Consider the following 25,490-nt stretch of genomic DNA (forward strand, 5'->3'; position numbering starts at 1 on the left):
CATAGGTGCCCAGCATGAGGAGAGGTCTCTTTTTTTTTTTCCTCTCGTACTTTTCCCATTGTTGTGTACTTTTTCAGTGTTTTTTTTCTGTAATGCTGCCAATCTCCGACTGTATTCCCATGTGATGTCTTTGTTGTGTGTGTAAGTCGGGGGGGGGGGGGGGGTGTCCTATTCCTCTGCGGGGCGACCTGCATATGGCCAATAAAGCATTCATTCAATTCAATTCAAGAGTTGGATGTCACTCAACTGTGAAGGAGAGCTGATGGTGCCAAAAACTGAATTATGTTATTTGCAAAGTGAATTTTATATATCATTTGTTTATCCAGCCAAAAAAACCTCACTGACTTTAAAAATGTATTTTTTAAGCATGAGCTGGCTGTAAACATATTTCAAGTGGCCAAAAAGGAGTGGATTGGTTATAATGTTGGTACAATAATGCAAAGTCATAAAGACACTTTTACACTTTGTATATAACCCCTTTGCAAATCCTGCTCACTAAAGTCTATTAGACAATTTAAGTAAAGACATTATACATTACAAAAAACAAAACAAATGGAAACATTGGAATCACTTTTTAGCAAAACACCCAATTCAACCCTCCGGAAAAACTCTCCACACACACACACACACACACACACACACACACACAATGATTTATGAGGCAAAACCAAACACGTCTCTTAGGCTACGTTCACACTGCAGGTCTTAATGCTCAATTCCAATTTTTTTGCCTGCTTGTTCACACTACAAATAAAATGCAACAGCAAATGTGCTCTAGTGTGAACCCTCAAAGCAGCCCGCATGCGCAAAAAAAGACGTCTCACACAACGCGCTCTGTTTAGACCCAGAGCAAACCGTATTGTTTGACTGTTGGCCCTTAATATAAAGACTTCGGACTTTACGTTTCCCAATTTTGCTTTGAGTAATAAAGTTATTGTGTTATTTACATATGGCCTAATAATGATCCTTATTGCTGTTTTAGAGAGGAGCGGTGCTTCAAAGGATAGTTGCAGATTTCTGTCAAAATCTGCCGATTGTACAGTACAAATAAAATTTCCACGTTCCTCCAACGCTGTCTTACCAACTGTTTCACTAACATCCACACGAGATGGCCAGGAAGCGTTCGCGATGTCTTCTCCGGCGCTGATAATTGGCGTCTGTCTTGTGTCAGTGACGTAAAAGACGCCTTTAATGCGACGTGACCATACAAACAGCAGTTGCTTTCTAAAACATCAGATGTGTATCGGATTCAGCACCACATACGAAAGTGACCCAGATCGGATTTGAAAATATTGGATTTGTGCCGTTCACACTGTCATACCATGATCGGATATGGGTCACATAGGGTCAAAAAAGTCGGATTTGATGCGCTTTTGCCTGCAGTGTGAACGTAGCCAAAGATTAGTTTCACATTTTCAGAAGTGAGTGACATCCTGGAATGAAGAAAGATGAAAAGATTTTGTTCAAAGTTTTATTTCATATAAAAGCTTTTTGTTCACAACAAACATATATTCACTGAATATAATCATTAAAATTACATTTTATAAATCACAGAATCACAACAGAAGGATTTATCTTAATGTTAAGTGAGGTCACCAATAGACTGGAGGGAGATTAGAACACTTGACAAGCTGCCACTGCCTCTGCTTTCACTGCATTGAAATCACTCACAGCTGTCTCACACTTTGTAAGCATGAATATTTCAACCAGTATGAATTCTTATGTGTTTCTTTAAGTGTGTGTTTTGACTGAATTTCTTTCCACAGGTGCTGCAAGAATACGCCTTCTCACCTGTGTGAGTTCTTGTATGAATTTCCATGTTTGATTTCTTACTGAATCTTTTCCCACAGGTGCTGCAAGAAAACGGCTTCTCACTTGTGTGAGTTCTTACGTGAGATCGCAGTGTTGAGTTCTGAGTGAATGTTTTTTTACAGGTACTACAAGAATACGGTTTCTCACCTGTGTGAGTTCTTACGTGAGATCGCAGTGTTGAGTTCTGAGTGAATGTTTTTTTACAGGTACTACAAGAATACGGTTTCTCACTTGTGTGAGTTCTTACGTGAGATCGCAGTGTTGAGTTCTGAGTGAATGTTTTATTACAGGTACTACAAGAATACGGCTTCTCACCTGTGTGAGTTCTTGTATGAATTTCCATGTTTGATTTCTCACTGAATCTTTTCCCACAGGTTCTGCAAGAATACGGCTTCTCACCTGTGTGAGTTCTTGTATGAATTTCCATGTTTGATTTCTCACTGAATCTTTTCCCACAGGTTCTGCAAGAATACGGTTTCTCACCTGTGTGAGTTCTTGTATGAATTTCCATGTTTGATTTCTCACTGAATCTTTTCCCACAGGTTCTGCAAGAATACGGTTTCTCACCTGTGTGAGTTCTTACGTGAGATCGCAGTGTTGAGTTCTGAGTGAATGTTTTTTTACAGGTACTACAAGAATACGGCTTCTCACCTGTGTGAGTTCTTGTATGAATTTCCATGTTTGATTTCTGACAGAAACTTTTCCCACAGGTGCTACAAGAAAACGGCTTCTCACCTGTGTGAGTTCTTATGTGAGCTTCTAGTGCTGACTTTGAAACTAATTCCTTCCCACAGGTGCTACAAGGATGTGATTTCTTACCTGTGTGAATTTTCAAGCACTGACTGAATTTTGTCCTACAGGTCCAACAACAACAACATGATTTATTACGTGTGTGAACTCTCCGATGTGTAGTCAGATCGGATTCAGAGTTGAAAGTTTTTCCACAGCTGTCACATTTTAAAACATTTGTCTTTGTTTCAGTTTTACTCTGACTGTCTGACACAGGAGTGCTGTCTACTCTCTGATCGTGACTTGTCTTTCTGTGATGTCTTCTCTGCTTCAGCTCCATGTTTCTAGTTGATCCTGAGTCCACATGCTGACTTTCTACTTGATCTTGGCTCTCTGCTTCAGGAGAGCTGTGAGAAAGGAGCTGCTCACTGCTTAGTTTTTGTTCAGTCTCCTGCTTCAGTCCAAGCTGCTCTCCCTCCTGACTGCTGCAGAGCTCCTCCTGTTCCTCTTTAATGTGTAGAGGCTCTGGGTCCTCCTGGTCACAGACCTGCTGCTGTGTGGGGTCTGAAGAGACAAACGGAGAAAAATGATAGAAAAACGGGTGAAAATATTTTGTAAACTCTGAATATTCTCATTACTTTCACATTTCTCTGTGAAAATGACCTGAAATCCATTTTCTACTAATTTGCCACACACCAACACAAATCCCTATCCTAATAAGGACACACATATGATCTTTCTCTTAGTATTAAGGTATGAACACAAAGCCAAAAACACAAATTAAAAATGAAAACCAATAGAAAGAGACTTTAAAGTGGTCGTCATAGTGATTTTACTTTATAAACATGAACAGGTAGAAATGGAGGCTTCGGCCTGACTGCTCATCAGTTTGTTATCTGTTGAAGTTCAGGGTCTGGTTGCTGGGCTATTGTCTACAGTATAAAATATGTGCAAAGTATTTTAAAATATAGTGTAGTGGCAATTCCTTTTGTTTGACAAACCAAGCATCCCACAATTACAAATCCACAAGCTACTACTGTACTGAGATAATACAGGGAGTACAGAATTATTAGGCAAATGAGTATTTTGTCCACATCATCCTCTTCATGCATGTTGTCTTACTCCAAGCTGTATAGGCTCGAAAGCCTACTACCAATTAAGCATATTAGGTGATGTGCATCTCTGTAATGAGAAGGGGTGTGGTCTAATGACATCAACACCCTATATCAGGTGTGCATAATTATTAGGCAACGTCCTTTCCTTTGGCAAAATGGGTCAAAAGAAGGACTTGACAGGCTCAGAAAAGTCAAAAATAGTGAGATATCTTGCAGAGGGATGCAGCAGTCTCAAAATTGCAAAGCTTCTGAAGCGTGATCATCAAACAATCAAGCGTTTCATTCAAAATAGTCAACAGGGTCGCAAGAAGCGTGTGGAAAAACCAAGGCGCAAAATAACTGCCCATGAACTGAGAAAAGTCAAGCGTGCAGCTGCCAAGATGCCACTTGCCACCAGTTTGGCCATATTTCAGAGCTGCAACATCACTGGAGTGCCCAAAAGCACAAGGTGTGCAATACTCAGAGACATGGCCAAGGTAAGAAAGGCTGAAAGACGATCACCACTGAACAAGACACACAAGCTGAAACGTCAAGACTGGGCCAAGAAATATCTCAAGACTGGTTTTTCTAAGGTTTTATGGACTGATGAAATGAGAGTGAGTCTTGATGGGCCAGATGGATGGGCCCGTGGCTGGATTGGTAAAGGGCAGAGAGCTCCAGTCTGACTCAGACGCCAGCAAGGTGGAGGTGGAGTACTGGCTTGGGCTGGTATCATCAAAGATGAGCTTGTGGGGCCTTTTCGGGTTGAGCATGGAGTCAAGCTCAACTCCCAGTCCTACTGCCAGTTTCTGGAAGACACCTTCTTCAAGCAGTGGTACAGGAAGAAGTCTGCATCCTTCAAGAAAAACATGATTTTCATGCAGGACAATGCTCCATCACACGCGTCCAAGTACTCCACAGCGTGGCTGGCAAGAAAGGGTATAAAAGAAGAAAAACTTATGACATGGCCTCCTTGTTCACCTGATCTGAACCCCATTGAGAACCTGTGGTCCATCATCAAATGTGAGATTTACAAGGAGGGAAAACAGTACACCTCTCTGAACAGTGTCTGGGAGGCTGTGGTTGCTGCTGCACGCAATGTTGATGGTGAACGGATCAAAACACTGACAGAATCCATGGATGGCAGGCTTTTGAGTGTCCTTGCAAAGAAAGGTGGCTATATTGGTCGCTGATTTGTTTTTGTTTTGTTTTTGAATGTCAGAAATGTATATTTGTGAATGTGGAGATGTTATATTGGTTTCACTGGTAAAAATAAATAATTGAAATGGGTATATATTTGTTTTTTGTTAAGTTGCCTAATAATTATGCACAGTAATAGTCACCTGCACACACAGATATCCCCCTAAAATAGCTAAAACTAAAAATTACTTCCAAAAACATTCAGCTTTGATATTAATGAGTTTTTTGGGTTCATTGAGAACATGTTGTTGTTCAATAATAAAATTATTCCTCAAAAATACAACTTGCCTAATAATTCTGCACTCCCTGTATTTTGTACGCAGGCAAAAGCAGTCCACTATCCATACTTGAAAGTTGCGTTTTTATGGCTTATTCGTCCAGTTTGGCAAGCAATAGCAAGATTAATTTTTTATTACTTCCTGCTGCTGCTTCGCCTGCTCTGGTTAAAAAAAAAAAAAAAAAAAAAAAAAACATAGGCCAGTGCATGCTGGTCCAATACCAGTCTCTATATTTATACAAACAAATGGCCCTACAGCTCTTACTGACTGACTTAACAAGGTAAACACCAAAACCACACCAAACATTAAAACAAATATTAACCTACAAATAAAACTTGTGAATAAACCCCAAAATATAAGTCAACTAACAACAAACTTTAAACAAATTTTAAAATGAAAAAAATAAAGAACAAATAGCTCCAACATATAAGATACGGTACTGTACACACATACAGATGTTTTAAGATTATACAAAGGGTTTGAAAAAGCGTAGGGAGGGTTATTATGGCTTAAAACATCTAAAAAATAATTTTAGAAAAGATATGGTTTCCATTTCATTGATTCGTACCTAATGTGGTGGGTCCCAGAACACAACCCTCCTGATAATCGAGGAAATACTGTATTTAGAAAACAACCAACAACCCTTTAAGGCAATAAAACTTCATTAAGCTAACAGCTTAGTTAGGTTCCAGACTCAAGTCAGTTTCTTTGACTTATACCAAGTGGAGGTTTAATGTTACATGTTAAGAGAAAAGAGATGCATTCATGCTGATTGGACTTTTAATTCTTTCTGTGCTTCTAAAAAGGAAAAAAAAAACCTGTAACCTGTGATTAGGATCCTACATGAGTCATATTCATTTTAATAATATAAAAGCAATAATAATTTTACATACCTATTCTATCCAACTTTAACTCTGGTTTCCAGATGGTCTCCAGCAGTGTGAGTCGCTCTTCATCAGTCCAGACAATAATGCCTTCAGCCTCCTGCTTCAGTCCAAGCTGCTCTCCCTCCTGACTGCTGCAGAGCTCCTCCTGTTCCTCTTTAATCTGTGGAGGCTCTGGGTCCTCCTGGTCCAGACTGGAGTTCCTCTCCTGGTTACAGACCTGCTGCTCATCCAGACCCTCCTCTTCCTCACAGACATGTTGTTGTGGGGGGTCTTGAGGAGAAAAGAAACACAATAAAAAGGTCATTAATGTGATGAACAGTAACAGAAAACACTATTTTTAAAAAGCACTTTGTGCGTTTGGCAGCCATCCTAAAAGGTTGCCCCCTTTAGTGGCCTCCACAGGAGATCATCTGCCTGCACCACACCATCTCTAGCACGCTCCGCTTTCACACTAACTCTCTGCATGTCCTCCTTCACCACAGCCATGAACCTCCTCTGTGGTCTTTCCTCCTCTCTTACTGCCTCCTAACAGGTCATCCACTTCAGAGAAGTCTGGTAACAACTTTTAAAGTTAAATGTGTATTGTATATCTGAGATCTACCTTTATCTTTACTGCACAGTCTCAGTGCTTGGAGAGGAAAACTGACACTCGATGAACTCAACAGTGGAATCTGTTCGACAAACACTTTAAATAAATGAATCAAAATATGTCAATCAAAAAAGGAGCTTTCGTTAACTATATTTAAATTTAACTGCAGAAAACTTCGGTCAACATATTTAATCATTTATTGAAATCTGGTTTTGTGCAATGATATAAACTAGTTTAGATTTATTCTGGATATTCTCACCACGGCTGAGGGTAGTGTTATTCCACCTAATCTATCAGTGACCATGGACCGGTGTTCCAGATCTACTGGCGTTTAGATCAACTGGCGTTGGTCGAACAGATGTGTGGCAGTCTTGCGTTTCAGGAGCTGCTACTGACAAACCAGCAAAAAACGCCAAATGTGTCATCTGTGACACTTGTGAGGTTATCTCAAACACACTCCGTCAGTCTTGATGCTGTTGAACAACAAAATGTTTAAAAATGTGGCAAGTTTACCTGGTAATATCCTCATGCGCGACGCGATCGCGAAAACAGCAAACAATTAACACCACGCCGATGTTGTTCACAGGACAGCAAGAGTAAACGATCGGGAGACTCTTGTCGTCGTTATCGTTCCCCTCGCACGGTTTATTTCTCCGATTTCAGCGTTTTTGCTTCACAACTAAAGCGAACAGTTTACTTTGTGCACTAACATGGAGTCGAGTCAACCAGCGCCACCTCTGGCCAAGTGCCACAGCCTACAGCCAGATCAACTTGTGACACACATCTGCACCTGCTGCTATGATCGCATTGAGTAGAGACTGAGTGGCTGCACTAACCCCTGATACATCCAGATCTGCCCACAAACATGTTGACAGATGCAATCCCAGCAATGTGGATTGTCAACACTAAAAACAATCAGTAAGCAAAGACAACAGGGATCAGTTTTTTCTGTTTATTTAGCACCCACAACATCTGTAGTCGCCTTCTGCACAGGGAAAGTCCACACACACTGTGTGGTACCACTTTCCACAGAAGGTGCATTCGATCTGCAAGACTGAATGAGATTGTCAGAGTCATTGTCTGACTGTTTATTACTAATCACCTGCAGTACATTCACAGTAACTGCCATCTCCTTACAAATGTTTATTAGATTAACCACACTTATACAGACTGTATATAACAACCAACTCTAAAATGTTTGTTCGCAGAGAAAAGACACAGACAGACTACACTAACGACATGTGATGTTACAACTGTTAACCATTCCTCGCCGTCAGTCCCCTGACCGTGGTCGGGAGACGCGAGGGGAGACGCTTCCTCCAGGGCCGAAGTTTGTCCTCCTTCGGGGTTAACTCCCTTCACTTTTGTGGAGTAGTGAGGCAGACAGAAATCAGCCGAGGCACCGGAGAGTACTGAAGAGATGAGGCTTTAATAACAGTACTGCACACTTCGAAAACACACTGCATAGTAGCCCGTTAGAACGCTGCTCCCGGTCGCCCTCTCTACCCATGACACACTCTCCCTCTCTTTTTCCTCTTTCGCTCCCCGCGTTTCCTTCACGCGCATGCTCACACACACACATCACATACACTCCTTACTGCATCCAGTCACACACAAGACGGCAATTCCCGCAACACAACACTAGTGAAATATTAGTGTCATTTCATTCTTTTCAAAGGTTTATTTGCATGACGCACAAACAGACACAATTGAAAGGTACAAATGTGCATGACACGAATTCAAACGTGCTGCAGATGTGTGTCACAGGTTGATCTGGCTGTAGGCTGTGGCACTTGGCCAGAGGTGGCGCTGGTTGACTCGACTCCATGTTAGTGCACAAAGTAAACTGTTCGCTTTAGTTGTGAAGCAAAAACGCTGAAATCGGAGAAATAAACCGTGCGAGGGGAACGATAACGACGACAAGAGTCTCCCGATCGTTTACTCTTGCTGTCCTGTGAACAACATCGGCGTGGTGTTAATTGTTTGCTGTTTTCGCGATCGCGTCGCGCATGAGGATATCACCAGGTAAACTCGCCACATTTTTAAACATTTTGTTGTTCAACAGCATCAAGACTGACGGAGTGTGTTTGAGACAACCTCACAAGTGTCACAGATGACACATTTGGCGTTTTTTTGCTGATTTGTCGGTAGCAGCTCCTGAAACGCAAGACTGCCACACATCTGTTCGACCAACGCCAGTTGATCTAAACGCCAGTAGATCTGGAACACCTGCACCAGTCCAACATAGTCCATCACTGGACACTGACCCACAGCACTGATAAATACCCAGTTTAACATCTTCTAGTAAAGTCAGTCACACTGAAGAATCTGAGCTTGAACAGCACAGAGTTAAAAACATGTCCATACCTATGATGTGAGAGTTTCTGTCGGGTTTCCGGCTGATATCCAGCAGTCTGTGCTGACGGTTGATCTCCTCCTCATACTGGACGATGGTTTTTTGAACCTCTGAGAAGATTTCCTCACCAACAGCAGTTAGTCTCTCCTTGATGAACTCTCTCAGATACTGAACTGAACTCATTGCTGCTTCACAACTGAAATATTTTCATATAAGATCACCAAACTAAAGTCCTCGGCTAAGTGCAAATCAAACATGAAGCTTACGTCGTCTAAGCTAGCGGTTCCCGCTTTTCGTGTCACGTGATCAATCCTCAACCGTCCCATAGGGCCGCGGTCTTTATATTTACATGTTGGTCACATTATACAGACAGATAATAAAAGACTGTTAGACTTTGTAAGTTGAGTCTTTTATGGTGCGTGAGAATCCTTTTCATTAAGTATTTTCAGCTGTTTGTCGCTCCTCTGCGCTTTAGTGATTCTTCTTGTCATGTCTATGTTTGTCCACCAGGTGTCCTCCTCGGCTCAGCTCTGTGTGACAGTTTTCTACAACCATGATGAAGAAGAGTTTCTTTGTTTTTCAGTCTCTCTGCTCACTTTAATGTTTACTGCTGGTTCAGTTGTGTAACGATTTCTCACATTTGAAGTCAATCACACTGAGCTGAACATGAAGTTCCTGCTAACACAAAATAAAGTGAGTGACATCCTGGAATGAAGAAAGATGAAAAGATTTTGCTCAGTTTTATTTCATATAAAATCTTTTTGTTCACATTAAAGATAATGGTATCTTCATTTAATAGAATCTTTAAAATTGCATTTTATAGTCAGAATGACAACAACGGCGGAAAAATGCATCATATGTTGAGGGAGATTAGCACACTTGACAAGCTGCCACTGCCTCTGCTTTCACTGCATTGAAAGCAGTCATGAAACACGCTTAATGTGCAACAAGGACCATCATTTGCAAATACACAGCTATACTTACAAATTTTATATGAGAAAATCTATCAGGGGAGACACAGCTGGCTTTGCAAGAGGTAGAGCAGGTCATCTGTTAATCACAAGGATGGTGGTTCAATCCCCAACCAGTCTGCATGTTTGCGCCATTCCATTTATGATGAAACAACTAATCATGGCACACACCTGTTGCATGTACATTCACCCCTGTTTGTTTTGCTATGTTTAAACAACTCCTCAGGTTGTGTCACTAGGAGGCAGTGTATAAAGGCACAACAGACTTCCCCATTTACACCTCTGGCAAGACAAGGTCAAACTTTCTGCCTCTGCTCAGTCTCAGTTTGTCATTTAGTTTTTCTAACAGTGAGGCAAATTGTGTGGCAGTACATCTGAAATTTAAGCATGAAACAATATCAGTGCGTGTGTTTGTGAAAGTTGTGTGTGAATGTTAGAAAGTACTTACATAGGAACAGCATAGAAAAAAAGAGCTTGCTTGAGTGGGTGAATGGGGCAAGTTGTAAAAAGCACTTTGAGCGCTCAGAGTGGAAAAGCGCAAACTTTAAACTGGATCTAAAAATAAGACTTGATTGCCTCTAATAAATGAGGCTAAGCTGCTCCAGACACTTTGAGTTCTTATGCTCTCTGGTGCAGACTCGGTGCTGTTTAAAGGTTTGAGATATAAAGGCAGAATTCCAACATAGTCCAAGTTAAGAGTTGATATGAGGTCAGCAAGTACAGGGCATGTCTCCTGTGTGCTAGTAGAACAATAAAATTCTTTGCTGCCAATAGAAAAATAATTCAAGGAATAAAAGTTGTGTGCAAAAATCTGTATTATTTATTAGTGATGCTCATCAGGGAAACACAAAGACATTAGACATTGAAAAACTTTCGACCTTCCTGCTGTCTGGCACAGAGGTCCGAACGACTTCTTAGGGATGTGATTAGGGATTGATAAGAATTTTGAGATTCCGATTCCATTCTCAGCATCACTTCTTGATTCTCTTATCAAATCTCCTTGGCTCTGCTTTGAGAGTCACCACTATCACCAAGCAGCAAATCAAATCAAATACATTGTGCCGATTAATTACATGCTGTCAGGTCAAATGTTTATGCATGTTGGACGCATTTCCCTTCATTCTTGTGATCAGTGTTGGGGTCATTACTCAGAAAAATAATGTAATTTAAATATTACACAGAACATTTTTCTTACAAGTAAAGCAGTACATTACTTAACTACTCCCAGGAGAAAGTAATTTGTTACACTTCTCATTATATTACTTTCAGTGTTGGGGAGTAATGGAATACATGTACCAGCGTTACGTATTTAAAATACAGAATATGAGTAACTGTATTCCGTTACAGTTACCGTTTAAAAGGGTGGTATTCAGAATACAGTTACTTTGTTGAAATAAATGGATTACACGGGGTCTTTTCCTGTTTCATATGTTAGTCTCTACCCTCTCTATTTTTGGTAATTCCATGGTGGTGGAAACCAAACAAAACATGTATTAAGAGGCTGTATGCCTGTGTCTCAATCTCGTGGCTCATGTCACCTCTACTTGTGGCCCTCATAATGACCTGATGAAATATTTTTACAAATTATTATTCAAAAAATATTTAATTTTGATTTTTAATTGAAGGCAATAGGCAGAGTGTTACAGGCAATGCTCTAAAGAATGTGGCCTCATGGGTAGTGTAGTCCATGCTGAGGGAGAATGGACTGCCATACCCGTTATGTGTCTGTGAGCGAGGGAGGGAGAAAAAGGAGTTGTCACCGAGCAGAAACGGGAGATGGAAGCATGTAAATATCATAATAACCACTGCAGCCAAGAAGAGATCCTGACAAGCCCAGTTGTAAGTAAGCTATTAAGACTCGACTGTACGCTGCGCTCGTGTTTTTTTCTCTCGAAACAATAAGTTCTTTTGGAGCAGCCTTTCAACGCCTCTCTCTGTCTCGCTGGGCAAAGTTGACCCAAACAAGTAAAGATAGTTTTCGGCCTGACACGGAAGTCGACCTATTAGCCAGAGGTCCCTTTACTACGGTTCGGAGCTGCGGACCTGTTTATATACGCACGGAATAGTTTTCTATACGAGATCACTGCAAAAAGTGCAGGCTTACCTAATGTCCACCCTACTGTTACTCATTTTATATTAGGATTTAAAAATCTAGTTGGTATTGGTATAACGAGTAACCTTCAGTAATAGTAAAAAAAAAAAAAAAAAAATCACACAGCAAGAGTACATTCATGTAGTTGTAAAAAGCATGATAATACATTAAGTAATCCAATGTATTCCATTACGTTACTCAGAGTAACGTAACGGAATACATTTTGGGGCATGTATTCAGTAATCTGTAGTCAAATACATTTTAAAAGTAACCTTCCCAACACTGATTACTTTTGCATTACTCTGTAAAATGACATATTACACGAGCATGTGCAAAAGAAAACTGTCTCTCTTACTTTGCTGTAGATTGCGCAGACAAATGTAGTTTCTTAAACATTAGAATCACTAGAAGTGTAATTAAATAAATAATCGTATTCTGTGATTTCTGTCATATAGATGATGACAGACGCTTGTCAACAGAGAATTATTTTAAAATGTATGTGAAATGGACTATTATGATTGGTCAGAATAAGCCCATGAAAATATAACAAACGTTACTTTTTTTATATAGGAGGAGAGCATATTTTGTCTTTTTTTCCATTTCAATATATGTTTTTTTAATTAATTTAAACTAGAACCTAATGCTATGCCAGTGTTTACCTTTGGCTGAGAGTGTAGAACTGATGCTTGTGATGATGTTGTAGAACTAGAAATTATAAATGTCAACCAAACTTTGTGGGTTGTGATCAAAAACCAAAGCCAACTGAATCCAAAAACAGTTGGAACCCTGTGTTCTGTTGATCGTAATTACTGATCGCCTGGTGTAGTAAGGAACTTTGTTTAAAATTGTGCTGGGCTTATCTGAATCATTGTTTCACAGAACAGCATCTACAACATGTAGCGATAACAAAATTGGCCAGCAGGTGTCCCCGTGGAGCTGGTTTCATGAAGTAATTTTGCTAATCACTAACAACCAGAAACCACAGAAAGTCAATGACATTTAGCAACTTCTAGCAACTAGCTCAAATAAGCGCAGGGGCAGCTACACTAACTCTGTCTCATGAAACACTGCCACCTAGTGGTTACATTTTCAATAAAAACGAGCACATTCTGTGTACAAATAGTTCCTCTAAGACTGTTTTCTCTCTCTCTTTTTTTTAACAAAAGAAAACACCCAGACTTTTTCCTCAACACACATATTTATTTCAGTATCGAACAAAAAACTGGAACACGTCTTCAATTCTGGATACGTTAGCAGAGCCATTACAACTACAGTCGCTGCCAAACTGATCCAACTCTGGAGTCCAGCCACAGGATCATCCAAACCACACTTATCATAAAACATAAAACTATGCACCCATACTCAAGGACTGACCAGATTAAGGTCACAAATGTGAAAAGATTGTAAGAGTCAAAACATCAGTTTCTACATTTATTTAAATCAGTGCAGCGATTTGACTTCTGGTTAGTGAGCTCTACCACCCACACACTGCTACGACTCAAAGCTGTCTCACACTTTGGAAGCATGAATATTTCAAGCATTATGAATTTTTCTTATGTGTCTCTTTAAGTGTGTGCTCCGATTGAATTTCTTTCCACAGGTACTACAAGAATACGGCTTCTCACCTGTGTGAGTTCTTACGTGAGCTTGCAGTGTCCAGTTCTGACCGAATGTTTTATTACAGGTACTACAAGAATACGGCTTCTCACCTGTGTGAGTTCTTGTATGTGTTTTCAGTGCTGATTTCCGACAGAAACTTTTCCCACAGGTGCTGCAAGAAAACGGCTTCTCACCTGTGTGAGTTCTTATGTGAGCTTCTAGTGCTGACTTTGAAACTAATTCCTTCCCACAGGTGCTACAAGGATGTGATTTCTTACCTGTGTGAAGTTTCAAGAACTGACAGAAGTTTGTCCTACAGGTCCAACAACAACAACATGATTTTTTACGTGTGTGAACTCTCCGATGTGTAGTCAGATCGGACTCAGAGTTGAACGTTTTTCCACAGTTGTCACATGTTAGAACATTTGTCTTTGTTTCAGTTTTACTCTGACTGTCTGATGCAGGAGTGTCGTCTACTCTCTGATCGTGACCTGTTTTATCTTCTTGGCTCTCTGCTTCAGGAGAGCTGTGAGAAAGGAGCTGCTCACTGCTTAGTTTTTGTTCAGTCTCCTGCTTCAGTCCAAGCTGCTCTCCCTCCTGACTGCTGCAGAGCTCCTCCTGTTCCTCTTTAATGTGTAGAGGCTCTGGTTCCTCCTGGTCACAGACCTGCTGCTGTGTGGGGTCTGAAGAGACAAACGGAGAAAAATGATAGAAAAACGGGTGAAAATATTTTCTAAACTCTGAATATTCTCATTACTTTCACATTTCTCTGTGAAAATGACCTGAAATCCATTTTCTACTAATTTGCCACACACCAACACAAATCCCTATCCTAATAAGGACACACATATGATCTTTCTCTTAGTATTAAGGTATGAACACAAAGCCGAAAACACAAATTAAAAATGAAAACCAACAGAAAGAGACTTTAAAGTGGTCGTCATAGTGATTTTACTTTATAAACATGAACAGGTAGAAATGGAGGCTTCGGCCTGACTGCTCATCAGTTTGTTATCTGTTGAAGTTCAGGGTCTGGTTGCTGGGCTATTGTCTACAGTATAAAATATGTGCAAAGTATTTTAAAATATAGTGTAGTGGCAATTCCTTTTGTTTGACAAACCAAGCATCCCACAATTACAAATCCACAAGCTACTACTGCACTGAGATAATATTTTGTACGCAGGCAAAAGCAGTCCACTATCCATACTTGAAAGTTGCGTTTTTATGGCTTATTCGTCCAGTTTGGCAAGCAATAGCAAGATTCATTTTTTATTACTTCCTGCTGCTGCTTCGCCTGCTCTGGTAAAAAAACAACAAAAAAAAAACAACAAAAAAACATAGGCCAGTGCATGCTGGTCCAATACCAGTCTCTATATTTATACAAACAAATGGCCCTACAGCTCTTACTGACTGACTTAACAAGGTAAACACCAAAACCACACCAAACATTAAAACAAGTATTAACCTACAAATAAAACTTGTAAATAAACCCCAAAATATAAGTCAACTAACAACAAACTTTAAACAAATTTTAAAATGAAAAAAATAAAGAACAAATAGCTCCAACATATAAGATACGGTACTGTACACACATACAGATGTTTTAAGATTATACAAAGGGTTTGAAAAAGCGTAGGGAGGGTTATTATGGCTTAAAACATCTAAAAAATAATTTTAGAAAAGATATGGTTTCCATTTCATTGATTCGTACCTAATGTGGTGGGTCCCAGAACACAACCCTCCTGATAATCGAGGAAATACTGTATTTAGAAAACAACCAACAACCCTTTAAGGCAATAAAACTTCATTAAGCTAACAGCTTAGTTAGGTTCCAGACTCAAGTCAGTTTCTTTGACTTATACCAAGTGGAGGTTTAATGTTACATGTTAAGAGAAAAGAGATGCATTCATGCTGATTGGACTTTTAATTCTTTCTGTGCTTCTAAAAAGGAAAAAAAACCCTTTAACCTGTGATTAGGATCCTACATGAGTCATATTCATTTTAATAATATAAAAGCAATAATAATTTTACATACCTATTCTATCCAACTTTAACTCTGGTTTCCAGATGGTCTCCAGCAGTGTGAGTCGCTCTTCATCAGTCCAGACAATAATGCCTTCAGCCTCCTGCTTCAGTCCAAGCTGCTCTCCCTCCTGACTGCTGCAGAGCTCCTCCTGTTCCTCTTTAATCTGTGGAGGCTCTGGGTCCTCCTGGTCCAGACTGGAGTTCCTCTCCTGGTTACAGACCTGCTGCTCATCCAGACCCTCCTCTTCCTCACAGACATGTTGTTGTGGGGGGTCTTGAGGAGAAAAGAAACACAATAAAAAGGTCATTAATGTGATGAACAGTAACAGAAAACACTATTTTTAAAAAGAACTTTGTGCGTTTGGCAGCCATCCTAAAAGGTTGCCCCCTTTAGTGGCCTCCACAGGAGATCATCTGCCTGCACCACACCATCTCTAGCACGCTCCGCTTTCACACTAACTCTCTGCATGTCCTCCTTCACCACAGCCATGAACCTCCTCTGTGGTCTTTCCTCCTCTCTTACTGCCTCCTAACAGGTCATCCAGTTCAGAGAAGTCTGGTAACAACTTTTAAAGTTAAATGTGTATTGTATATCTGAGATCTACCTTTATCTTTACTGCACAGTCTCAGTGCTTGGAGAGGAAAACTGACACTCGATGAACTCAACAGTGGAATCTGTTCGACAAACACTTTAAATAAATGAATCAAAATATGTCAAGGGATCAATACTTGACATATTTAGTTTGTGTTTCTCACAAATACGGGCCATTCAAGTCTGTCAGGTTTATATTGTTGATTGTCATTTATCCTTAGAAAAATAAAACCATATATGCTTAGAGGTGAATAATTGATTGTGTAGTGATAGGATGTGTGATCCTTAGTAGTTTGCAAAGACTGTGTGTCTTCCAGAGTGTTCTGGCATTCACACTCAGATCCTGGAGTCACAAGAAGAGCTCGTACCTTCTTTTATTGTTTTATGGTATAGCAAACACAAGTACATCTGTTTTAGTCTAGGTGCCTTTTGTTTAGATGAACTGCTGGACTGCAGGTTTAGGGAAGTCGTTCACAGGGTCACATCTTGATTTAGCTAGTAGGCCATCACTGTTTCCCTCATCAGATCGGTTGGTTTTTGAGCTGTTCTTTACTCAAGTGAACTGGCTTCACGCTTCTAAATAAATTACAGTACAATGTTTCTAAATCTCACTGCAACTGCTGCGTCACAATAATCTGTCCTGCTTCATAAATCTGTCCCATAGCTTATATAGTAACACATATCTTATTTTCCTATATCTACTTGTTGTAATTCAGTGGAACTTATTTCCTTCATCCATCAATTACCCCAGCTGAAGTAAAAATATTAATAACAATAACAATGAGCTGATTCCACATGATGTTTGTCATGTTTTCCTGTCTATGCTGAGCTCGTTATCACTTCAGCCACTTTATCACCATCTTGTCACTTTTTCCACCACATTGTCATTCTACCTACTGCTTGAACACTTTGCCCAAACTGCACCTCCTTTCCATTTACTAGACTGAGTCGTGTGTCTTTACCTTGCTGAACCACATCCCTACAAACACTCATCAGAGAGCCGTTCCTCAGTATTATATCACTCTTAACCTCCCTGCATGCTTATTTATCACCGTTGTAGCTGAAACTGGTTCCACTCACCGAGCCGAAGACTTTTTCTTCTGGAGACAGTTTTTTAACCTCGACTTAAATCCGTCCTCGTGTCTCGTTGTCACGGTTACATTGCGCTCACTGTCCGTTTCATCCACATTACAGATTTACTTTCACTGTTTTGTTTTGTTTTTGTATTTTCCCCTCTTGTTTGACCTTTTTTTCACCCCCGCTCTTCTCTCCCGCCATCGACTTCTGTTCTTATTTCACTTCCTGAAACGTCACGTCGCTCTGCTGTTTCCGGTCCCTTCGCAGACCTGCCGGTCAAACCTCTCGTGGACCCTCCCCCCTCCTCTGTTTTTGTGTGTGTGTGTGTGTGTGTGTGTGTGTGTGTGTGTGTGTGTGTGTGTGTGTGTGTGTGTGTGTGTGTGTGTGTTTTCGCCTCTTGTTGAAAATTTTTCACCACCGCTCTTTCTCCCGCCATCGACTTCTGTTCTTATTTCACTTCCTGATACCTCTCTCTCTCTCTCTCTCTCTCACACACACACACACACACACACACACACACACACACACACACACACGTCACCCTTGTGACTCAAGGTAAATTGATGTATTCTAATAATGTAATTGTAGAAAACTGTCCCATCATTTGAATACCGCAGACCTGCGGACACAACAGTGGAGGTTCAAACATAGCTGGGTCAACCAAACACTGGAAACATCTAGAGTATTAGAAAGGACAGAAAAACGTAAATTCCAACTTGTATAAACTTTTGTTGCTTGAAATGATTAAAATACTGCTCTTATTTTAGGTGTTACATTATGTCCCTAGTAGCACAAGTGCAAAACCTTCCCGCCATTTTGGTTTCAGTTTCCCTTTTGAACCCTCCATTGTACCATGTAGACACACACAGAGTTAATATGTTCACAATTTATATATTGGCATCACAAACATAATTCATTCATTTATTCATTACGATACCTCACAGAGTGTCGTTATAATCACTCTGCCTGTTTTACATTTATTGTCCACTTGATGGCACAAAAGAGCAAATAAAGCATCGTAAAGCTTCAGTCCATGAACGAAGCAAATAGATAAAAGCTTCAATGCTCCATGGAGCTTTATCTTTCCACCACTAGAGAGTGCAAATTACAATGTATACAAGACAAATATAGTGGAAATGAAATAAAGTTGAAATAATTAGAATCAATACATTAAAATATATTCAGTAAAATACTTTGACTGCAAAAATGTAACACATTAGATGCACACTGGCCCTTTCCATGCTCTATTTTAACAGTGCTGGCCTTTGTGAGATCCATGTTATTTAAGCACAGCGGCTTAATGTTAAGTGAAATGTGTGTCAATGTTTGTCACGTATCATGTATGAAGAACTCACTTTGAAGCTTTGAAATATGTTCAGATTCAGATTTCTTTAAAATAATAATAATTATTATTTTGATTGCTGCTGAGACATTTAAAGAATATAAATACCAGTATAAATTAAACTCACATTATCAGCCATAATAACGAATTTCATCACAATATTTCACTCACAATGCTATATTATTGCTATTAGTTTTTAACATTTTGCAATATGAGCATATTGCTATTTATCACATTTATTTCCAGCTGCAAATTATGTCCTTAAATCTAAATGTTGTCAGTATCTGTTTTGTGCACTAAGGTAAAGTTCCCTCACTTGAGTTGTTTTTTTGTTTTTGCTGGAAAATTAGATTATTAAGCTGTCGATAATATCTGCTGTCAGTCTAAAATCTGCCTACAGTTGGGGTCATTTTAGCAAATACTTGTATTATCTATCAATTAACTTTGCTAACACATAAAAAATCACATATATGTTGCTGTATAAGAATATAACAAGAATTCAAATAGATGGTCAGTAAAGTGTCATTCAGTTGGCAATCTATCGCCATTTAAAAATTAGACGGCAACTATTTTCAAACTTTTAACAATCTCTTTGACAATGACTACAGTCATTTTCTTTTGTACATGCTAGGAAATTACGGTCCTATTTTTACTCGTGTGGCTGACCCATGTGTTTGGTCTGAATTTGGTCTGACTGGACCTATTCGCACCATCTTAGCTACTGTATACCGCCCCCCTGAACCTGTCTTCCTCAGTGATCTCATCTCTCACTCTGTCCTTCTAAGCAGACTTTCCTCTCTCAGCATCTCTGACATCCATCCATCCTCCCTCCCACTTTCTTCTTTTACAGAATGCCTGACTTAAAATCCTGGTTCAGCTCTAATTTTCTTAAGCTAAATGAGGATAAAACTGAAATCCTCCTTATTGGCACTAAATTCAACCTTTTGAATGCAAATCATTTCTATCTGCTTATTGATAACTCCACAGTTTTCCTTTCTCCTCAGGTTAAGAGTCTTGGTGTCATCCTAGACAGTTCACTTTCCTTTAAATCTCACATCAATAATCTCGTTCTGCCTATTTCCATCTACGCAATATCAACAGATTACGTCCTTCTCTTTCCACCCAGTCTACATCCATTCTTGTCCTAGTCTAATTACCTCCCGCATTGACTACTGTAATTTTCTCTTCCAGGGTCTTCCTCCAAAATCCCCCCATAAGCTTCAACTGGTTCAAAATTCACTAAACTTCACTGGGTCCTTCCGGATAATATACAAACTTCTTCTGCTCACCGTCAAGGCCCTTCATAACCTTGCTCCTCCTTACCTCTCTGACCTGTTAAGCACTACCTCTTCTGCCCGTTCACTTCGATCTTCTTTTTCTATCCAGCTTTCTGTGTCTTCTTATGGCCTCACCACCACGGGAAGCAGAGCTTTTAGTTGCTCTGCTCCCAGGCTGTGGAACTCTCTGCCCCCAGATATAAGAAACATTGGTTTGCTCCCCCAGTTTAAATCAAGACTCAAAACCCATCTGTTCAAATCTGCATATTCACTGTGAACCCACTGTTTGTTCATTTTATCTTGTGCTTTTGTGTTTATTGCTCTTCTTTTGTCAACGTTGTGTTATGTGTTTTATTCTAGCATTATTATTGTTGTTGTTGTTGTTGATGATAACAACAACAACAACAATAATAATAAACTGTATTATTTATTTGATTGTTTGCTATGAGCTAACGCTAGTCCACACTCCAAGCCACTTGGTGGCGGTAATGCGCCACGTCGTTGTTTGCTAACCGCCAAGAAACGACGACGACGACGACGAAGTTAAACGAGGCGAAAACCACAATAAGAGCAAAATGAAATCTGTAATGTGGAGAAAATGGACAGTGTAACCGTGACAACGAGACACGAAGAGGGATGTAAAGTATAAAAAAATGGCCCAAGAAGAAAAACTCTTCGGCTCGGTGAGTGGAACCAGATTTAGCAACAACAGCGATAAATACGCCTGTAGGGAGATGAAGAGTGCTAAAATACTGAGAAACGGCTCTCTGATGAGTGTTTGTAGAGATGTGTTTCAGCAAGATAAAGACACACGACTCAGTCAAATAAGCGTTAATGGACTCCACAGTCTGCTGCCTGACAACAAAAGAGCGTCTGTGGGGTTTTATCCGGAGTACCTGAAATAGAAAAAAGAAAACAGAAACGGGGACAAAAGTTCTGTTTTAAAATGCATATTATAGCGAGAAATGTGACGGCTTGTCTGTTGTTATTATGTTTGATGAGCCAAGTAAGATGTAGATGTGGATAAATTAGCTATGAGATTAGGCCTCCCCCCACCACGGAGATGCTGTAAGTATCAAAGCAGCTCAGATTACTTGTTTCTTTCTTATTAAAGAGAATGACAAAAGTTTCACTGTGAGGACGTGATTTAAAGATGAAAAATGTCTAAATTGCACATATCATGTCCTGAGTAAAGGACTGGCAGTTTTATGTTGGGGTGTCTGTTGATTCTCACTTGTCTTGGAAACATTGGTTAGGAAAACAATCAAATCAGTAAAACACATATTACTGGATGCAACAGTTTGCTAGAATTGGAAGGAATTTGTCAGGCCAATTGTGTAATTGATTGATTCAAAGATTTTCTTTTTTCCTTTTCACTGCTTTACCCTTGTCTGCACAGGTGATGAAAATGGATCTGTGTTTGCCAAATGCCATTAAGATCTGAAGAAGAAGAGAGGTGCTGTTTGATGAAGCGGACTTAAGTTAAAGGAGAGACACAAACTAAAGTATTGATACCATCACGTTAATGTGGATCTGATACCATCGTCTGTATCACTTCTATCATTCTGACATGCAGTCAACATGTGGTGATGTGTAAGAGCTGACAGGCTCCATTCACATTTTGAGATCAGAGCTCAGACTAGTTTCAGTTATAAGGAAGAGAAACTCACACAGTCACTGACACTGAGAGGAGAAATGGCACAGAAAGGAGTTCAGCTGGACCGAGAAACCTTCTCTTGTTCCATCTGTTTGGATCTACTGATAAATCCGGTGACTATTCCCTGTGGACACAGCTACTGCAGGAACTGTATTAAAACCCACTTTGATGAAGAGGACAGGAAGGGAATCCACAGCTGCCCTCAGTGCAGGAAGACTTTCACACCGAGGCCTGTCCTGGAGAAAAACACCATGTTAGCAGCTTTAGTGGAGCAGCTGAAGAAGACTGGACTCCAAGCTGCTCCAGCTGATCACTGCTATGCTGGACCTGAAGATGTGGCCTGTGATGTCTGCACTGGGAGGAAGCTGAAAGCCATCAAGTCCTGTTTAGTCTGTCTGGCCTCTTACTGTGAGAAACACCTCCAACCTCACTATGATGCAGCTCCGTTAAAGAAACACAAGCTGGTGGCCCCCTCCAAGAAGCTCCAGGAGAACATCTGCTCTCGTCATGATGAGGTGATGAAGATTTTCTGTCGTACTGATCAGCAGAATATCTGTTATCTCTGCACGATGGATGAACATAAAGGCCATGAAACAGTCCCAGCTGCAGCAGAAAGGACTGAGAAGCAGAAGGAGCTCGAGGTGAGACGACTAAACATCCAGCAGAGAATCCAGGAGCGAGAGAAAGATGTGAAGCTGCTTCAACAGGAGGTGGAGGCCATCAATGGCTCTGCTGATAAAGCAGTGGAGGACAGTGAGAAGATGTTCACTGAGCTGATCCGTCTCCTCCAGAAAAGAAGCTCTGATGTGAAGCAGCAGGTCAGATCCCAGCAGGAAACTGAAGTGAGTCGAGTCAAAGAGCTTCAGGAGAAGCTGGAGCAGGAGATCGCTGAGCTGAAGAGGAAAGACGGCGAGCTGGAGCAGCTCTCACACACAGAGGATCACAACCAGTTTCTACACAACTACCCCTCACTGTCAGCACTCAGTGAGTCTACACACTCATCCAGCATCAATATTCGTCCTCTGAGCTACTTTGAGGATGTGACAGCAGCTGTGTCAGAGACCAGAGATAAACTACAGGACATTCTGAGAGAGGAATGGACAAACATCTCACTGACAGTCACTGAAGAGGATGTTTTACTGTCACCAGCAGAGCCAAAGACCAGAGCTGGATTCTTAAAATATTCATGTGAAATCACACTGGATCCAAACACAACTCACACACATCTATTATTATCTGAAGGGAACAGAAAAGTAACATTTATGGAACAACAACAGTCTTATTCTGATCATCCAGACAGATTCACAGGATGTTATCAGGTCCTGAGTAGAGAGAGTCTGACTGGACGTTGTTACTGGGAGGTGGAGTGGGGATGGGGAGGAGTTTGTATAGCAGTCACATACAAGAACATCGGCAGAGTAGGGAGAGTGAATGAATGTTTCTTTGGACGCAACGACAAATCTTGGGCATTATATTGGTACACAGACAATAATAAATTTCGCCATAACAATGTCCAAACTCACCTCTCAGGTCCTCCGTCCACCAGAGTAGGAGTGTACCTGGATCACAGAGCAGGTATTCTGTCTTTCTACAGCGTCTCTGAAACCATGACTCTCCTCCACAGAGTCCAGACCACATTCACTCAGCCGCTCTATGCTGGACTTTTTCTTTATGGACTTGGAGCCACTGCAGAGTTGATTAAAGTCAAATAGAGAAGACAGGTTCATGTTGATCCCTGACCATTATATGTACTTGTGTAGTTTCTAAATGAGGCTTTACATTTTAGAAGCTGAGAAGTTCAGTGGTCCATTGATGTGTGAAAATAATGTTGGACTGATTCAAACTTTTGTTACGACTGTTGTCGTAATTTTAATATTCAAATCTGAGTGTGCAGGTGCCTCTCCATGATTGGTGCATCCAGTGGGACTGTTCGTACCGATTGGCTAATGACCAGGAGGCAGCATATAAGAAGACACCCCCCTGGACGGCCAGTCATTCATCCTCGGCCCATCCCAACTGGCAGACTGTGTGTTTACTGTATAGTAATGTTTGTTTAATGCAGGAGCATGTACGGGTGGACCGCCTTTTTGTTTGATTACAGTTTTCTCCTGTTTTTGTTAGTTAGGGAGGTAAGTCGTTGTGGTTTGGTTTAATTCTTTTGAATAGGTAAGTTTGATTTATCCCTGAGATAGGCTCCCTTCTGTTTGTTATTTTGTCCTTAGGTTCGAAGTTATAATAATCTCCCTTCCTTTGTTTCTAAATTCACTCATTGTAAATAAATCACTGTCAAAAAGTATTAATTGCGTGATGTGCTGCTTTGGATCAGATGGGGATGGATCACTCTTATGTTATGGTCTTGCCACGCCTAGACAGACCATAACACTGTACTAACATTTATATACCTTATATATCATCAATATAAATCTAAATTTGTTCTTATGGCTGATAATCATGTGAGTTTACATTATACTACTCTTCATATTCAGCATGTTTGAAATCTGTCATCAGTCTGGTTAGTGGTTTTATTCTGTAGTTGCTGTAGTGGGTTGTCAAATTCTACTTGCTTCAAACGGCACATTTATAGGAAACAAGGAGATATGATGTATGACTTACCTTTGTTCTCGTCCTGGTTGCAAATAGAGTGCAAGTGTCAACCAAGAAAGGACAGTCCTGTCTCATCCTTTAACCAGCCACGACCTGCCCGTAAGTACACCTCTCCACTCACAACAATATTACATGGGACAAATGCATCCCATCCTGTACAGGCAGCACAACCCATCATAACAGCTAAGGCAGCATGTGCATATTGCTGCTCACCTGAACACCACATTAGCAAGTGCCCTGAGTTTATTAACAAGACAAAGAATGACTCAGCTGCTCTATGCTGCACTTTTTCTTTATGGACTTGGAGCCACTGCAGAGTTGATTAAAGTCAACTAGAGAAGACAGGTTCATGTTGATCCCTGACCATTATATGTACTGGTATGTATGTATGGTCATTTTTTTAGTGCAAGTGTCAACCAAGAAAGGATGTGTATGTATGTGTATGTATATATAAAAACACCCAGCACGCCCCTGCGGGCGGTTTATCCTTCAAGCTCGGGTCCTCTACCAGAGGCCTGGGAGCTTGAGGGTCCTGCGCAGTATCTTAGCTGTTCCCAGGACTGCGCTCTTCTGGACAGAGATCTCCGATGTTGTTCCCGGGATCTGCTGGAGCCACTCGCCTATCTTGGGAGTCACCGCACCTAGTGCTCCGATTACCACGGGGACCACCGTTACCTTCACCCTCCACATCCTCTCGAGCTCTTCTCTGAGCCCTTGGTATTTCTCCAGCTTCTCGTGTTCCTTCTTCCTGATATTGCTGTCATTCGGAACCGCTACATCGATCACTACGGCCGTCTTCTTCTGTTTGTCTACCACCACTATGTCCGGTTGGTTAGCCACCACCATTTTGTCCGTCTGTATCTGGAAGTCCCACAGGATCTTAGCTCGGTCATTCTCCACCACCCTTGGGGGCATCTCCCATTTTGACCTCGGGACTTCCAGGTTATACTCGGCACAGATGTTCCTGTACACTATGCCGGCCACTTGGTTATGGCGTTCCATGTATGCCTTGCCTGCTAGCATCTTGCACCCTGCTGTTATGTGCTGGATTGTGCCTGGTGTGATAGACCCCAGCCTCTATGGATCTTGTGCTCAGAGCTTGTTCTTGTGCTGCCATGATTAGTGCCTCTGTGCTGTCTTTCAGTCCAGCTTTGTCCAGCCACTGGTAGGATTTCTGGATATCAGCCACCTCCTCTATCTGCCGGTGGTACATACCGTGCAGGGCTCTGTCCTTCCATGATGGTTCCTCGTCTCCCTCCTCTTTCTTGGGTTTCTGCTGCCTGAGGTATTCACTGAGCACTCGGTCAGT

At 40.8% G+C, this 25,490-nt stretch overlaps 3 protein-coding genes across 3 annotated transcripts; 1 reads left to right on the forward strand and 2 right to left on the reverse strand.

Annotated features, from left to right (window-relative positions):
* Nucleotides 1-1,467: 1,467 nt before the first annotated feature.
* Nucleotides 1,468-9,145, reverse strand: LOC146640779 (uncharacterized). The gene is made up of 3 exons (XM_085399899.1): nucleotides 8,957-9,145; nucleotides 6,007-6,270; nucleotides 1,468-3,105 (listed from the first exon to the last, which is right to left on the reverse strand). The coding sequence occupies exons 1-3, from the start codon at nucleotides 9,126-9,128 to the stop codon at nucleotides 1,703-1,705; spliced, it is 1,839 nt and encodes a 612-aa protein (XP_085256025.1). The 5' UTR covers nucleotides 9,129-9,145; the 3' UTR covers nucleotides 1,468-1,702.
* Nucleotides 9,146-12,646: 3,501 nt separating this feature from the next.
* LOC146640780 (uncharacterized) lies at nucleotides 12,647-16,122 on the reverse strand. Its single transcript, XM_085399897.1, has 3 exons — nucleotides 16,062-16,122; nucleotides 15,643-15,906; nucleotides 12,647-14,290 (listed from the first exon to the last, which is right to left on the reverse strand). The coding sequence occupies exons 1-3, from the start codon at nucleotides 16,120-16,122 to the stop codon at nucleotides 13,542-13,544; spliced, it is 1,074 nt and encodes a 357-aa protein (XP_085256023.1). The 3' UTR covers nucleotides 12,647-13,541.
* Nucleotides 16,123-20,434: 4,312 nt separating this feature from the next.
* On the forward strand, nucleotides 20,435-23,873 carry LOC146640781 (tripartite motif-containing protein 16-like). Its single transcript, XM_085399900.1, has 2 exons — nucleotides 20,435-20,603; nucleotides 21,320-23,873. The coding sequence occupies exon 2, from the start codon at nucleotides 21,616-21,618 to the stop codon at nucleotides 23,287-23,289; it is 1,674 nt and encodes a 557-aa protein (XP_085256026.1). The 5' UTR covers nucleotides 20,435-20,603; nucleotides 21,320-21,615; the 3' UTR covers nucleotides 23,290-23,873.
* The last annotated feature ends 1,617 nt before the right edge of the window (nucleotides 23,874-25,490 follow it).

Source organism: Rhamphochromis longiceps, unplaced genomic scaffold (genome assembly GCF_057381845.1).
Source record: "Rhamphochromis longiceps isolate RC_006_pf unplaced genomic scaffold, R_longiceps_female_GT1.1 unmapped_scaffold_2, whole genome shotgun sequence".
NCBI lineage: Eukaryota > Metazoa > Chordata > Actinopteri > Cichliformes > Cichlidae > Rhamphochromis > Rhamphochromis longiceps.

Bases quoted from the DNA above. Each gene is read 5' to 3' on its own strand.
- LOC146640779 (XM_085399899.1), bottom strand. From the start codon at position 9,128: ATGAGTTCAGTTCAGTATCTGAGAGAGTTCATCAAGGAGAGACTAACT. The intron at 6,271-8,956 runs GTATGGACATGT...TTTCTCCTCAAG, and splicing joins CAGAAACTCTCACATCATAG to ACCCCCCACAACAACATGTC. The intron at 3,106-6,006 runs GTATGTAAAATT...TTGTCTCTTCAG, and splicing joins GTTAAAGTTGGATAGAATAG to ACCCCACACAGCAGCAGGTC.
- LOC146640780 (XM_085399897.1), bottom strand. From the start codon at position 16,122: ATGGCTGTGGTGAAGGAGGACATGCAGAGAGTTAGTGTGAAAGCGGAG. The intron at 15,907-16,061 runs GTGTGGTGCAGG...TTTCTCCTCAAG, and splicing joins AGCGGAGCGTGCTAGAGATG to ACCCCCCACAACAACATGTC. The intron at 14,291-15,642 runs GTATGTAAAATT...TTGTCTCTTCAG, and splicing joins GTTAAAGTTGGATAGAATAG to ACCCCACACAGCAGCAGGTC.
- LOC146640781 (XM_085399900.1), top strand. From the start codon at position 21,616: ATGGCACAGAAAGGAGTTCAGCTGGACCGAGAAACCTTCTCTTGTTCC.